The sequence below is a fragment of the Aethalodelphis obliquidens genome, unplaced genomic scaffold (genome assembly GCF_003676395.1).
Source record: "Aethalodelphis obliquidens isolate GAN/ISIS:26980383/991018 unplaced genomic scaffold, ASM367639v1 scaffold18, whole genome shotgun sequence".
Taxonomy (NCBI): domain Eukaryota; kingdom Metazoa; phylum Chordata; class Mammalia; order Artiodactyla; family Delphinidae; genus Aethalodelphis; species Aethalodelphis obliquidens.
In genome coordinates, this window is record NW_020837962.1 from 11,397,617 (window position 1) to 11,414,948 (window position 17,332).

Below are 17,332 nucleotides of genomic sequence, written 5' to 3' on the forward strand. Positions count from 1 at the left end.
CTTTGCATGGGAAGCAATCCACAGGTCAGGCCAGGGCCCAGCTACTTGACCACTTGGCACTATCTGGCAGGGCAGCCAGCACCCTCCACCAGAAACCATCTGGTCCATTGCCCCTGGGACTCTGTTCTCTCCACTCATTGGAACTCTTCCCTGCTGGGCACCCTCCGGCCCACCGACACCCCAGCCCACCCCCCACCAATCTGCACACCAACCTGACTTCTCAGGCTCTGCAGGCAGCCACCCAGTAGCCCACTCAGGCCTCAAGTAGCAAGGATCAACGGATGCATCAATTACAGGACCACTGTGCACCCAGCTCTGAGGCCCCACCCCCAGGAGCCAGCTTGACTTACAAGAGCCTTCCCTGCAGCAGCAGCAGCCCGAGTGAGAGCAAATGGCTACCCTGCTCCAGACCCTCCTCCTGGACTCTGTGCCACACTTAGAAGAAAATCCAAAATTCTTGCCGGGACTCCGAGGCCCAAGGAGCTGACCCCTGCCCAGCCTTTTTGTACCCCCTACACATACGCACACCTGCCCCTGCTCTGCCCAGGCCTCGGGCTGACGTCGTCTCCTCAGACCACCAAGTTAAAACAGCTGATCCAACTCTCCACCGACCAACTCCTACCTGGCCCTACTACTCTTGTTCCCTCAGTGTCTATCACACAGCCATTAATCACCTGTGTATATCTAACTCCTGCACAGAAATGCAAGCCCCATGAGGGCAGAGCCTTCACCTCATGTACCAGCATGTTCCCATCACCTGGAACTCAACCAGGACTTCTCAATAAACAAAAGGAAACATTCAGCTGACAGTTGAAGGAGCCAGAAAATGGTGTTAAAGGGGAAACAGGATCGAGCAAAGTTTTAACCCAGAAGAATATGTGTGGAGAGGGGAGAGAGGGGAAGGGAAGGCGGTTAAGATCAGGCCCCCACCCCCAGGTGGGATGGGGAAGCCAAGCTTTGCAGGTGGTGGGGTGAGGGGAAGGGGCTCTGGAGACCTAAGGGCAGGAGGAAAAGAACAGATGCACAGACTGAGGTTTACACTTGAACAAACTCTCAACTCCATTTGGCAGTTCGACCTCCCTCGTCGAGAAGAAGCCAAGAGCAGCTGCTGGGATTGAAGACAGAGTCTCTGGGCAAACAGGGGCTGAGGGAGTCCCGGTTTGGAAGAACAACTGCAGGAGAGGGGCTGGGGAGTGAGGAGACCTGGCGGGCCTGGCTCTATGATGAATGGCCCAGAGACAAGCTGACGACACAGATATGGCTCACTCTGACTGCCACGGTGCCCTGTCTCCTTGAACCCTGAGCAAAGAAGAAAGAAAAAAGTGCTTCAGGGATTACAGGAGAAGTCAGGGAACGTGAGATGCCCTGAAATAAAACAAAGAATCAGCAGGGTGTGACGTCCCTGCAGGAGAAGCAGCTGGAGAAGCAGTGTGCACAGCCCTGGAGAGCCAGGCACTGGATGATCAGAGACATCCATAGGGGTGGGAGAGGGGGAGGCTGGAGGGCCCTGGGGAGGGGCTGTCTCTGGGAGGACAAGTCCTGGATACAGGAAGAAAGGGTTGGGCTCCTGTGGGTCACTCCCTAGACTTTCTACCTGGCAGCTGAGCCTGAGAAAGATGTTCCTTCCAACCAAACCCCACAACCCAGGGCCAAAGAGGGCAGAAAGGTGCCCACCTCCCGGGAGCCCCGGATGCCCAAGATCCTTCTTCCTCTCTCTCACTTCCCTGCTTTGAGCACTGGATTCGACACCTGACAGATACTCCAAGGATGCTGATTAAAAAGGAATGAGGGCATGCTTTTAAATAAACGTCTAGCAAGAACAGCATTAAAATAATGATCCTTTAGATATGAAGCTTACCAACAAAAAACCTCAAAAATGACTGTGATGATCTCCCTTGAAGTAATGTTCTACTTCAGTGAATGTCAGCAATCCCAGGGGGTCCCAAAGCAAAGTGATGTGAATTCGTCTGTATTTAGAATAAGCTACCCTTTTCCCTTCCAGGGAAGGGGCTACTTGTGAAAACAAAAACGGGGTCATGGTTCCAAAACGATAAGGGGTCACTGGCGTGATCTCAGAAGGCTTTGACTGTTCAAAGGATACAGAGCTTTTCATCATCCTGAAATGTGAAGTAAAGTTTAACAAAGAAGGGGTGATCCAGCCGCGACATCACGTCTCTCTCTCTGGTTACATACGGGACTTTGTTCTCTTTGATAATGTGACGTTTCTCTAGAATTTTAACTTAAGAGAGAAGCAAGTTACTACAATTGGAAATGGTAAGAAAACACTAAAGACACAACTCATAAAGTAACAGATAAAAATTAAAGTTTTTCACAAAACGCACCCACCAGATTTGTGATCTCTAAGACCAACAGTGTCCTGTCCCCTGAAATCAGCACAGAAACCTCCAGGGGCTGGGCAGCCAGGTGGCCGCGTACCCAGAGGTGCGCTGTTCCTGCATCCTAGACACTGGAGCATCCTAGCTCGCTGGAGTTAGTTACTTACTAGCATATTCCCTTGAGGTTGCCAGTTCTCGGGCCAGGACAACCTGGTTTGGGAAGAAAAGGGGGAAAAAGAAGAGAAAAAAACACCCAATGTAACCAGGGCACTGAGTCTCACAAGTCACCCTGCAACCAACCACACAGGCTACCCCGCCCCCACCACGAAATTACATTTTAAATATTTTTGGTCCTGTGCTAACAAACATAGCTGAGTGTCAATGACTAAGTTAATGTGTTCTAATAGTTAAAGGAAACACATGTATCTCTCAAATGTTTCCAGAAAGTTCCTCATCAGATGCCAATAGTCCCCCCTCATGCAGTGAAATATATATTCAGGAACACCTTATGACCAGCATAACCCTCACACAAACAGTAGGAAGAAGCAGCATATAATAATATCTCCACAAGGTGGGTACTGGGAATTTCTTCAAAAACTAACTCTATGGATAGGTCCCCAGTACATGTTCATTGCAAAAGGCCACCCTGAATTTGGGCTTTTACAAATAATAGTTGCATTTCACTTGATGCCACTCTCAGATGCTGTAAATCCCATCCCTGCTACTGAGGGCACAGGAACCGCGGCCGGCAGAGAGCACCTCCCTCCAGCATGCAGTCACACACACACCCGCCCCCCGCCCCCCATGCCCTCTCCACAGCACAGCCCGGTCTTACACTCTACTTCGGGGACAGAGCACCAGTGGGGCCTCACACACATTGAAAAGAACTTTCTACACGAACACACCCTGGGCACAACCTGAGTAACAACTTCCAAATGCCTGATGAGCCCAGTCTGGCAGTGAGCTGGGGTGGTCCCCACCACCGCCAGCTGGTGCAAATTCCTCTCCTGAGACACCTACAGGGAACAGCCGAGGACCAGAGAGCAGATGAAAACCTGCTGACTCCCGGGAAATACCGGAGCCTCCGGGAAGACCTCTGGAGGCCCCTGGTTGTAAGTTATATTCCGTTAGGGAATTCTTCACCAAGTTCATCAGAAGTGACCCTGGAAAAGCACTGTATGTAGCCCTGCGGTTTTTAAGAACAAGGTCGGATTATATGTGTTCAAATGGAAAGATCTTAAAGATCTCTGTGGAGAAAGGAACCTGTGTGGATTGTTCTCAGGCGCTGGTGAGTCAAGGAGAGTGGGCTAGGGAAGGGCTGGCATTCTCTAGGTTATGTACTGATGTAATGCTAAATTTCTTCACAGCAGCATGTACTAGCTACGTAAGTAGGAAAAAGGAAGAAAAACACTGAGTGCTAATATTTAATGGAATCCTATCTGAAGGAGATATTTATGTCATCTTTCTGTTGTGTGAACTCTGCATGTTCTATGCAGTTTCCTTATGTCCCTCCACATGGCCCGGGCCAACTGCAGGGGCAGTAGACATCAGGATCACCCTCAGGTTGCCGGCGGCAGTGGACCAGGCTTCCCCCTCTCCAGCGCAGGCTCCATCACGTGAAGGTCCTACCTGGGGATCCAGCCTGGGAGCTGCCTCCCCTGGAAACCTCATTTCAGGTTGTCTCTATTTCAGGAATGGTGAGAAGGAACTGAGGGTAGCACATATAATTTGAGACCCAAGGCTGCAGGATTCCAAACAGTACCAGAAAGGAGGCTCCAGGCTCACGGCACTTTCCTGGGCACCACCCTGGCACAGGGATGACAAGAATCTCAGCTGGGGCTTTTCTACATCAGGAATCTGTCACCCAGAACAGATGGCACCTACTTTTTTACCCATGGTGGAAACCCAGGAACACAGGGGAATTTCATAAATACATCCTCATTTTCCAGTCAATATAAATGTCCAATGAAGTACAGCTGAGAAAAGGAGAGAGAACGCTTCTTCTTTTACTGGACTCATGTAAGTAACTGTAAAGAACACCCAAGATTCTTTTCAAAATAGTTTTTTCTTTCTGCAAGGACCTGTGAGTACCAGACCTACTGGGGATTATGCTCAAAGTTGAAGGTTTTTATCATGAGGGCCCAATTCTTTCATTAACTTAAAAACTGCCAATAAAAAAATCTAAATAAAAAATGTAAAAGGAGCAAAAGTTAACACTTAAAACAATGTTGGGAACATGGGTGAGCCCCAGTATGTCATGTTCTTTGTATTTTGAATTATTTCATAAATGGAAAAAAAGAAAAGGAAAACAAATTTCACACGAGGTTTCTTCCCAAAGGCCAGGCAAGCAAGTCTCATTATTCAGGACCTGCTGGCCTGAGGAGCTGCAGCCCATGCTGGGCCCAGCTCAGAGACCACAGCGGCAAGGATCTGTCTCTTCTGAAGGCACGGCCAGGGGACAGGGGCTCTGGCCTTCCCGAGCCTGCAGCAAGCCTCTGGCCCGGCCACAGCCACATGAGGCCTCCAACTCAGCAAAGGGCAGCTCTGAACCTTCATATCTTTGCTTTAAGAGGAAAAATACCACAAGATAGGTAAAACTCTCTCAGGTAACAAAAAGAATTACCCTGAGTGTGACTTGACAGTGCTGTGATAGTAATTCTGTCCATGAAACTGAGGACACAAAAATCTGGAAGCTAGCAGATCTTGGGCTGCAACTCTAGCAAATGTCAATGGTGTACTGTTTTATATTTTAAAAATAACAGAGAAATAACAAAGGTCATTAAATGTTTCCCCAAAACTACGAAGAGATACACCAACACTAATGTTTAATCTAAGGAACAGGAAAGCTTCCCAGGGTCTTGCTAACAGGACACAATGATATGAAATGTAACTTAGAATACAATCTAACTGCATTTTTTGAGAAAATTAAAAATAAGATCATGAAATGCCTTTTAAAGCTTTCCCCTACAAAATCATGAGCTAGATATTTAAACCACATGATCTGCCTGGTGGTAGCCAGCCCCAAGTCACCTTCACAACAGGAGAGGAATCCCCAAGGGCCTGAGACCCTCCTCTGGGGTAGAACACCACTGTAGTGTCTTAGTCCCCCAGCTCCAAGTCCCAAAAAAGGCCAGTACTCCCAAGGAAAACACCCTCATTCAACAAACAGCAGCAGTCTGTACTCACTGTTGAAAAAGAGCCTTCACCAAGAATTTTCCCAAATTTAAAGTCTTCTGGCCGTTTCTTCCGAGGCTGTGGTGGCGGCTGTGTGGCGTGTTGCAGCGAGTTGGCGCTTGGCCGGGATTCGGCCGTGGTGCTGTCCATGGTGGGGCCCTGCCTGCTACCACAGCTGGGAACGCCAGGGGCCGTGCTGGACTCAGTCTGGGTCCTCACCATTGATGGGGACGGGCAGGAACATAATACCACGCTGGACTGAATAGGAACGGTGTCATACTGGTGGACACAGGAAAAAAGAGGTAAGATTCAAAGTGGCTCACCCTTCCTAAATGTATGAACTGAAGTGTTGACATCGTTGAAACACCACCAAGCACAGGGCAGACCATCTGATGTTCTGCCATGCAGTTCGGGCCACTGCCCTCCTCTCCCAAGTCCCTTCCCCGCTCAAATTCCACCCTGCCCTGTCCTGCGTGCCCACAGACCCCAGCACCCAGAACCTACCTGCCCTCACCCTCTCCCTCAGTTCTGTGTAAGTCTCCAACACCTCCCCCACCCCCACCCAGCCATGGCCAGCTGGCCTTCCCATCACACTGCCTGGCCTAAACATCATCTGTGGCCCTGTCCACAGAGAAAGCTGGTCCAACCCTGTGACCACGTTGTCTCCCATCCCAGAACCCTTCCCCTGCTCACCCACTCACATTTGATATAAGGCTAGACACACAGAAGGCACTCAGGGTTTGAACAGACTAGCTTAAGACTGTATCCCGGACTTCCCTGGGGGCGCAGTGGTTAAGAATCTGCCTGCCAATGCAGGGGACACGGGTTCGATCCCTGGTCCGAGAAGATCCCATATGCCACAGAGCAACTAAGCCCGTGCGCCACAACTACTGAGCCTGTGCTCTAGAGCCTGTGAGCAGCAACTACTGAGCAGGCGAGCCACAACTACGGAAGCCCACACGCCTAGAGCCCGTGCTCCACAACAAGAAAAGCCACTGCAATGACAAGCCCGCGTACCGCAACAAAGAGCAGCCCCTATACTATAGAAAGCCTACACGTGGCAACGAAGACCCAAAGCAGAAATAAACAAACAAACAAATAACTATACCCCACAACTAAATAGAATTTTAACCTAGCAGTCCTGGAACACAGAAGTATAACTTAATGGAAAGAAGAGCCCAAGAATTGCCAACTACATGTAAAAGTTATAGTTAACAAGAAATAAGCTGTTCAAACTGGGCCCGTGAGCCACAATCACTGAGCCTGCGCGTCTGGAGCCTGTGCTCCGCAACAAGAGAGGCCGCGATAGTGAGAGGCCCGCACACGGCGATGAAGAGTGGCCCCCGCTTGCCACAACTAGAGAAAGCCCTCGCACAGAAACGAAGACCCAACACAGCCATAAATAAATAAATTAATTAATTAATTAAAAAGAAATAAGCTGCTCAAAAAAAAAGACAGTAGTGGAATAACTGCTTAACAATTTGAAAAATAACTGATTTAGAGCCCAACTGCTCACTACACACCAAACTTACCTCTAAACAAATTAAAGAATTATATGTTTTTTAGTTATTTAAACAAATTCAAAAACCTAACAAGTTTTTAAAATTTTTCAATGCAATCGCTATTAAAAGAAGCTGGCTTCCTTGCAGAAATCGACAAGATGATCCTAAACTTCATATGGAAATTCAAGGAACCCAGAATAGCCAAACAATCTCAAAAAAGAACACTGGAGGACTCACGCTACCTAATTTCCAAATTCATTACAAAGCTATAATAAGACAGTGCAGGTCTTCCCTGGTGGCACAGTGGTTAAGAATACGCCTGCCAATGCTGGGTACACGGGTTCAAGCCCTGGTCCGGGAAGATCCCACATGCCACAGAGCAACTAAGCCCGTGCACCACAACTACTGAGCCTGCATGCCACAACTACTGAAGCCCACGTGCCTAGAGCCTGTGCTCCGCAACAAGAGAAGCCACCGCAATGAGAAGTCCGCACACAGCAACAAAGGGTAGCCCCTGCTTGCCACAACTAGAGAAAGGCTGTGCAGCAATGAAGACCCAACGCAGCCATAAATAGATAGATAGATAGGTAGATAGAAAGAAAGATAGAAAGAAGACAATGAGGTATTGGCATAAGGATACACACGTGGGTGAGAAGATTCATGCAGAAGAATGAAGTTGGATGCCTTTCCCACGACAAAATTTAACTCAAATGGATCAAAGATCTACATGTAAGAAATAAAACTAGAAAACTCTCAGAAGAAAATATAGGAGTAAATCTTTATGAACTTGGCAATGGTTTCTTAGATATGAAACCAAAAGCACAGGAACAAAAGAAAAAAACAGGTCAAAGGAACTTCATCAAAATTTTAAAACTTTTGCGCTTCAAAGGCACCACCAACAAAGTGAAAGGACAACCCAATTATGGGAGAAAATATTTTCAAATGATATATCTGATAAAGGAATTGAAGGAATTGTATTCAGACTATATAAAGAACTCTTACAACTAAATTAAAAAAAAACCACACAGTTAAAAAATAGGCAACAAATCTGAATAAACATTTCTCCAAAAAAGACATACAAATGGCCAATAAGTACATGAAAAGATGCTCTACATCATTAGTTACTATGGAAATGCAAATCAAAGCCACAATGGGACTCCATTTCACACATACCAGAATGGCTAGAATCAAAAAGATAATAATAACAAGTGCTGATGGAGACAAAGAGAAATTGGAACCATCGTATTCGTGGCAGGAATGTCAAATGGTGCAACCACGTTGAAAAACATTACAACAGTTCCTCAAAAGGAAACAGGTATCACATAACCCTGCAATTCCACTCCTAGAAATGAAAACATAGGTCCACACAAATCTTGCACAAGCATGTTCATAATAGCATTATACATAACAACTAAAAGGTGGAAACAACGCAAATGACCATCAACGGATAAATGGATAAACAAAATGTAATCTAGCTATAAAATTGAATATTCAGCCATAAAAAGGAAATACTGATATATTCTAAAAAACAGATGAACACGCAAAACATTATGCTATGTGAAAAAGGCCAGACACAAAAGCCCCATACTGTATGATTCCATTTATCTGAAATGTCCAGAATAGGCAAATCTATAGAGTAAGAAAAATTAGTGGTTGTCAGAGGCTGGAGGGGAGAATGGGGAATGACTGCTAATGGGTTTGTTTTTGGAATGATGAGGATGTCCTGGAATTGGATGGGGATATACAACCTCATGAATATACTAAAAGCCACTGAAATACACTTTAAATGGGTGAATTGTATGGTATATGAATTATATCTCAATAAACTGTTATAAAAATAGCTATATCATATATGACTACATTAATTTATATATAAGATCTCATTCAAATCTGTAAATCCTAAAGACTTTTTCTAACGACGAAACACGCAAAGGATTAGGCACCAAAAAAACTCAAGTAACTAGATGGAGAGATATACCGTGTTCTTGGATTGGAAGAATCAACATTGTGAAAATGACTATACTACCCAAAGCAATCTACAGATTCAATGCAATCCTTATCAAACTACCAATGGCATTTTTCACAGAACTAGAACAAAAAATTTCACAATCTGTATGGAAACACAAAAGACGCCAAATAGCCAAAGCAATCTTGAGAAAGAAAAACGGAGTTGGAGGAATCAGGCTCCCTGACTTCAGACTATACTGCAAAGCTACAGTAATCAAGACAGTATGGTACTGGCACAAAAACAGAAATATAGATCAATGGAACAGGATAGAAAGCCCAGAGATAAACTCACGCACATGTGGTCACCTTATCTTTGATAAAGGAGGCACGAATATACAACGGAGAAAAGACAGCCTCTTCAATAAGTGGTGCTGGGAAAACTGGACAGCTACATGTAAAAGAATGAAATTAGAACACTCCCTAACACCATACACAAAAATAAACTCAAAATGGATTAAAGACCTAAATGTAAGGCCAGACACTATCAAACTCTTAGAGGAAAACATAGGCAGAACACTCTATGACATAAATCACAGCAAGATCCTTTTGGACCCACCTCCTAGAGAAATGGAAATAAAAATAAACAAATGGGACCTAATGAAACTTAAAAGCTTGTGCACAGGGCTTCCCTGGTGGTGCAATGGTTGAGAGTCCGCCTACCGAGGCAGGGGACACGGGTTCGTGCCCCATCTGGGAAGATACCACATGCCGCGGAGCGGCTGGGCCCGTGAGCCATGGCCGCTGAGCCTGTGCGTCTGGAGCCTGTGCTCCGCAACGGGAGAGGCCACAACAGTGAGAGGCCTGCGTACCGCAAAATTAATTAATTAATTAATTAATTAATTAATTAAAATAGCTAAGGGACTGTGGCCATACAAAGCTCTGTTTCTTATACTGCGTATATGTTTGTTCATAAAGGATAAAAATTTTCTCTCTCCATTAAAATAGGGAAGGGAGACTTCAGAGAACTATTAAGAAGCCTGTAGAAAGTGCACCAAGAACAGGCAAGACAGGGGAGCACACAGTAACCAATGGTTTGCAGAGGGTGACAGCTCAACCACAAGAGAAAAGTTGGAGACAGAGAAGCTCATTTTAAGATAACAAGTAAAAAACAAATCTAGACAGAACATCCTGTGACCCAAACATGATGAGCACGGAGGTGGAGAAGTGAGGCAGCAGGTGGCAAGAACAGGCAGGAGTCTGGGCAGTCCCCAAAAGACCATATAAACCTCGGCTCCACAAGGCAGGCCAGCCCCGGGAAGGCCAGCTCAGGCAGGGTCACCCCAGAAGACACACCACATGCCAGCTCCCAACCAAGGAGCCACCACCAACTCTGGAGCTGCACCACAGCTGGGAGAGGGCAAGCTTCTTTTACTTATTTGTCTGTCAAGATCATTATCACTTCAGGTAAGGTATACAAATATGAAGGAATTAACCCAAGGCATAGCATCAGTGAAATACTAGGAGAATATGACTAATTGGCTTTGTAAAAAATATCTAAGAGAATCTGACTTTTTTTTTTTTTTTTTGCGGTACGCGGGCCTCTCACTGTTGTGGCCTCTCCCATTGTGGAGCACAGGCTCCGGACGCGCAGGCTCAGCGGCCATGGCTCACGGGCCCAGCCGCTCTGCGGCATGTGGGATCTTCCCGGACCGGGGCACGAACTCGTGTTCCCTGCATCGGCAGGTGGACTCTCAACCACTGCACCACCAGGGAAGCCCGAGAATCTGGCTTTTTAAATGTGGCACACAGCACAAACGTGACCAGCAGTACAGGCTCTCTAGCTGGAATGGGAGTCCAAGACACACCATTTAGTTATGGCAAACTGCTGTTTTCTTGAACGCTCTATGGGTCGCAGTAAGTCAAGTGTGCCTTATGCATTTCATAAACACTCTATCTCATGAGAGGTACCAAGGGCTGGACCAAGCTCTGTGGTCAGTCAGTACCTTAATGATTTGTCCCTATAAACAACGCATACAATCTTAACAGAAGTGTAATCAAATTCAATAACTTCCTTGGAGATTAGCTGGAACTTTCTGTCCTCGAAGGCAGTGGTAAGTGGGGAAGAGGTCACAGTCACCAGGCTGAAGCCCATCAAGAACCAAGATAGGCCTGGACTGTCCTCACCAGCCAGGCCAGCTGCACGATGACCGAGAGCTGTGCCCAGGGAGCACCAAGAACCTCACAGGGCTCCCAGACACAGCTCTGGGCCTGTGTCTGTAAGCACTCCCTGGGCCTGCAGGGTCATTCCGAGTGCAGACCCTCAGGCCCGGGACTGAGGAGCAGCAGGACTGTGTGACCCAAAGGGACACACGCCGAGAGAGGGGAAGCAGAAAGAGCCAGCACTTCACACAGCACCGTCCCAGGCACTACAGCACTGCTTCCAACAGGCCTGGTCACAGGCCCACCGGGGGCCATCGCTGCCCAACGAGATAGGGGAGGGGAGAGCACCGCCTGTCTCTGTCGTGCCCCACCCCCACCGCACCTGTCCCACCAAGTGTGGGCCTGTTTACCGACCTCATCTAAGTTCACCTGTGCGCCCAGCCTCCTGCCAAGTGAGGCTCAAGAAGACAACCGGAGATGCACAGAACAGTGGCAAATGTTGCTTTTAATTCAAAACTGACAAGTGAACTACTGAATAAAATCTCAAACATGAAGTTTTTAAATAGCAAAACGTGATGAGTTGACTCATGGACCTGGAAAAATGTAATTTTACATAGACATGCTTCTGGACCCAATGACAATTCTAGCAAAGGCGCCAACGTATGTGTCACATGAAGGTTTCTGGCACAGGCGAGGGACAACCCACTGCTTCTTCACGGAGGGCAGAAGCTCAACTCTGGGAGGGGAGGTGCTGGAAGTGACAGCCAAGAGCAGCAAGGATGAGGAGGCAGGGCCTGCAGGCATCCACAGCCACGGAAAGCAAGACCTGGCGTGACAAACACCACCAAACTGGCTACTCCAGGGACAGATGACCCTGATGTCAAACACCCTGGGAAGGCCCAGCACAGTGAAGAATGCTTATCCTGGCTTCAGGAATACTTGCCGAGGAAAGGGTCTTCAGCTCCAGCTTCCATAATGATAACTGAACACCCGTCCAGCCCACGGAGAGTGGTCTCCAAAGACAGTGAAAGGTAAGTCTAATGAAACACTCGTTGACAAGTACATGTTTCTGAGAGCTTTCTTTCCTTTTCATCAAAGTAGTTTCTATGGTTATTTAAAGAAAAAAAAAAAAAAAAAGGTCTCCAGAACAGGTCCTCAAAGGAGAGCACTGTCCCTTAGAAAATACAGGTTTGCTCCTGACCTCAACTGGGCCGACCCCACACACAGGTACCAACCAGGCGGCAGCCCTCAACTCGCAACTCTGCCCATTTCTGGTAGACATGCAGAAATCAACCACGAGGCGCGCTGAAAATCAACATGCTGTCTCAACAGAGCTGGACCTGCCTCCAGACCTATGACACCGAGCAGCATCTGGCTGGGCAATGACAAGGTAGGAGGTAGAAAATCGTGCTGGATAAAACCTGCTCACGTCCTCCCTGACACCCGTCCATGATAAGCGCCACGGAAGATGCCCAGGCTACCTGTATACTTCCCAGAACCTGTCACACGGTAAAGGTTGGAGCACAGGATTTTCCCACCTGTAAACATTAATGCACCTGATGCCAACTCTCACTTTTACAAGATGCCTGGCAAGTTCATCCAGCCCAAAAGCGCAACTTCAATGAGAGGTATGAAGGTGGCTGATAAGCCTCTCTTTAAGGGATACATGCCACCTTATAAATTAACATAACCTAGTTATGTTTATGTTAAACATAACAGTATAAATTAACATAAACTAGTAAGCCGTCTTTCTCTGTCATTGGTAGCTGGCTGAAACTGTCAGCATGCTCTGGACAGGTGCAGAACGTTCTGGAGCCTAAGCTAAACCACGCCCGCTTCAGTTTGGTGGGCACTGAAGTAAAAGGCTTGACTACAGTCAGAGGAGAGAAACAGAGTGTGTGCTCTGGAGACGCTGGCAGGTGGAAACATGACCCTGGGGCCAGGCTGAGAGGGGGCAGGAAGAGGATGTTGTATGTCTACACACATACACCTGCCGGCCTCACCCCCAGAGCACAACCACCATCCCCCTCCACCTCAAATGCCCAGGACTCCGCCACTGCCCCCAGGAACCTCTCCACCCCTTCATCCCCCCACACACAGCAGGCATATTTTGCTGTTTGCCACAGTTTATAGTGCATCCCGCAGCGCAGTGCACACAGTCCCAGGAGGGTCAAGGAGAGCGCCAAGACCTTTAACTCACTAGCACAGACAGCTCTGGAGTGACTAGATGTGGAGTGACTTCTGTTAAGTACACCCTATTCTCCAAAGCCATGCTTTTCTGTTATGTCATAAAAATACATGCACTCATTTTGCTCATCAGTGTTTCTCAAAAAAGGTAAATTAACCACATTTTTAACCCAGTTACTCAACAAACATGGCCGCTGTGCTAGCGAAGGTCCAGGGACTTCGCTGTAAGGCAGGCATGGTCCCTACCCCTAGGAAGCTACATCCCAACACAGTGACAGACCCAATATCATTTACAGAACTACCAGATTAAAGCTGTGAGGGCAGCCATGGCAGAAGTGGATGAGTGCTGTGAGGCCGGAGCGTAGGTTGGGGAGGGGCTGGCAGAGGGTGCTGGGGGGGTGGGGGGGGAGCGGTCAGAGGGCTGCAGCAGGTCCAGGGGAGGGTGACAGCGGCTTAGATGTGCTGCAGTGGCAGGAAGGGGAATACTCACATACAAAATATGAAATATAATAATAGCTAATCATGCATCACGCATTTCAAAATTTCACTTTCCCCTAATGTTTCAGATTCAAAATTCAGATTCAGCAGCCTTTATGAGTCAGAAGGAAAAACCAGTCATTCTGAAATCAACATCCAAGTGAAGTGTAGAATGAACTCCGGATTTTTGAAATGGCAATAACAGATGATGTAATACAGACAGACATACACACATATCTGCTTTTCCACCACATGCTTTATGAGAAACGGCAGGGCCACCACCAGCACTTCATAGCAGCTTCAGTGATTTAAGGTAAATGCAGTAGTACCCTCAAGACCACGCTGTTTTATCCACTTCATCAACAAATATTCACTGAGCACCTACTATGTGCCATGCACTGTTCTAGGCACTGAAGATACAGCAAAAAACAAAACTGAGCCCATGCCCTCAAGAAGCCCACATTCTAGTAGGAGCAGACAGACTCCCCCCAAAAAACAAAAGCCAGGTAAAATCCACAGTGTGTCAAATGGTGATAAATAACTGTGAGAAAAATACAGCAGGGAAGGAAGATGGGAGTGGTACAAATTTAAATAATCAGAGAAACCCTTACTAGGAAGGTGACATCTGAACAAAGACCCAAGGAGGTGGGGAACGCCTTCCCAGGAGAGGACTGGGCAATGAGAAGGCCCAAAGGCAGGAGCAGCTCTAGACTCACAACAGTCCAGCTTGGCCCTCTGGACGGGCCACCTCCAGACAAAACCTCTGGATGCCAGGCAGGACCTCAGGGTCCCTGAAACACTCCTCCTGGGGTCACTTCTGGGCACCTCAAACCACAAGGGTGGAAGCCTGAGCAATGGGACTTGCCATAAGAGTCCTGGTGCCTCCTGAACCAGAGTCTGATGCCAGCCTAACCCTGGCTGTACTGTCCCTCATCAGACCTGGGCTGAAGATGCTGAACACCAGACCACTGCCGCTCTGGAAGCGCCACAGCAGCATCTGCTCTGCTCCAGCTTTATGGGCGTGATGACACAGGGACTTGTCATGGCAGCCTTTCTCCTTCATGGAATTCCGCAATTTCCTTCCTGCCTCGGCCATAGCACGCCAGCCAAGTACCTCAGTGCAGGACCAGCTCTCATGGGCCCTCACTGATGGAGAGATGTTCATAGTGACAACTCAGTGCTCATGCTTTCTCTTCCTGCAGTCATAAGTCGCTGGCATGGGTATGTTTTAATGAACAGTTTCACTTCTGCAGTTAAAATGATGGTCGAAATATTACCTTTTAAAGCACTTTAAAAGCATCAATTATAAAATGAAAAACCTACGAAAAAAGCCCTCTTCCAGTGTGAAAAGCCCAAATGCTTATTTGTACTACAGCTATTATTCTAAAGGGCTGATTTTTTTTCACATTTGAGGTGGTAATTAAGCTGCATAAACAGCACTCTGAGACGGTCTGCCATGATCTGGAGGACACTCACTATACGGTGGCCCAGGGGTGGAGGCGGGGGTCAGGCTCCCGAGGAGCTCCTTCCAGCCCTCCAGCCCGGGGCCCTGCAGAGGCAGTGCAGCCCTGTGTGCCCAGGCAACCCAGGGCCCTGGGAGAGTCACTCCCTCCCAGCACAGCCCAATCAGCTTACCACCCATTTGGTGACCCAAAATTATGGTAAGTAAATACAATCTGGTTCCTCAACAGCTTCTGAAATTTAAGTCTCTGGAGAAATTTAAAGCAACAGTACCCTGTCCCCCATCCTCGCCCTCCCTAATAAAATGGAGCTGGTCACAAGTTCTCAAGAACACAGCTCTCTACCTGGTCCTGTAGGCACTGTGTCACCACAAGTCATGACTGCTGGCCTTTCCTACACACACAGGTGCACCCCAAATGCAAGCACCTCACACCCAAGAGAAGGCTGGGAGCTGCAGCCTGCCTCACCAACAGCTTCACACCAGTAGCTCCCTGTGGCCAAGGCCTCGCACTGACCAGGCCAGGCCCCAACCCCCACCCTTTCTCCCCCACTTCCCAGTACCAGCATCCTTTAAATCCCCCCACAGGACAGGACTCCTCCTGTGCTCCTCTCTCCTGCTTCCTGTGTGGCTGTCAGAACAAGCTTCCATAACTGCATGAAGTGGGAGCCATGTCTGTGGCTCAGCTCTACTGTGAACAAGGAAGGACGGCTGTTCTCAACTGAACTTGGCCAGGAAAACCAGCGCCACGAACATCCAACACCTGGGATGTCTCTGGAAAAGTGGGTCACACCCCCCTAACTGCACTCAACATGCACCTCATCCTGCACCTGTCACCGTGTCATGTGACTGAGTAAGCAGGAGGGCGCCTGTGTGCTCACAGCCTCCCCAGAGCAGGACCACGACACCCTTCTGCAAGAGCATCTCTGTCAGGAAGACAAGCCCAAGTCTTAAACAACTGACTTCCAAATGAACTTGTAAAAATACTGTCCATAAACTGGGCGTTTTCTGTAGACTTCAACTGGTTTCACAACAATTTGTATATAAAAACTTAGGATTTTCAACTTCTTTGACTTTTTGAGTGTTAAGTTCAGCAGTCTCCTCTTAGAGGTAGAAACTCTCAAGGGAAAATTAATTTGCGATGGACTTACATTTTCGTATCCACCAAAAACACATCAAGGTTCAATTTAACTATGCAATACATTGCTCAACCACTAGAGAGCTTAGGAAAATATGAACATCAAAATATCCAGTATCCAACATTCAAAACTGCTAAATGTGACAAATATATATATATATTTTTTTAATAAATTTATTTATTGATTTATTTCTATTTTTGGCTGCGTTGGGTCTTCGTTGCTGCATGTGGGCTTCTCTCTAGCTGTGGCGAGCAGGGGCTACTCTTCGTTATGCTGTGCGGGCTTCTCATTGCGGTGGCTCCTCTTGTTGCAGAGCACGGGCTCTAGGCATGCAGGCCTCAGTAGTTGTGCCTCGATGGCTCTAGAGTGCAGGCTCAATAGTTGTGGCTCATGGGCTTAGTTGCTCTGCGGCATGTGGGATCTTCCCGGACCAGGGCTCGAACCCGTGTCCCCTGCACTGGCAGGTGGATTATCAACCACTGCGCCACCAGGGAAGCCCTGTGATAAATATTTGACTGACAAATAGATTAAAATGCAAATGAATTTGGGGCAAAGGAAAACAATGACCCACAGATTTCTTTTCTACCTCCGTCAAGTCTCCTATACTAGACACCTCACCTCTTCCAAAGCTGCAGACAACAACTTCACTAACCCTTAGGTTTACTGCCAGGTAAATGGAAGCTTATTTTTAAAATACATAGTCATATATTTGTAAAGCGCACCTCAGACCTTAATTACCTGGTGGCAAGACAGTATTACGAGGGTCAGATGAGGAAGTGGAGAGAGGACACAACTCAGCAGGTTTCAGAAGGCACTGCAAGTGTGTAGGGGAGCAGCCACAGCCAGTGGCCTGGGTGGCTTCCCAAGGCTCCTGCTGTGTCTAAACATGGGATAGGGTTCAGCTGAAGAGATGATTTCTTCTCCAAAATGGTTCAGAGAGGTTGTGTTAGG

At 47.6% G+C, this 17,332-nt stretch overlaps 1 protein-coding gene across 1 annotated transcript in view; it reads right to left on the reverse strand.

The window, feature by feature from the left end:
* PDPK1 (3-phosphoinositide dependent protein kinase 1) overlaps positions 1–17,332 on the reverse strand; it is a 71,817-nt gene that overhangs the window by 38,621 nt on the left and 15,864 nt on the right. Inside the window, 3 exon segments of the mRNA XM_027117729.1 lie at positions 2,102–2,239; positions 2,504–2,546; positions 5,523–5,789. Coding sequence (XP_026973530.1) covers positions 2,102–2,239; positions 2,504–2,546; positions 5,523–5,789 — 448 coding nt within the window.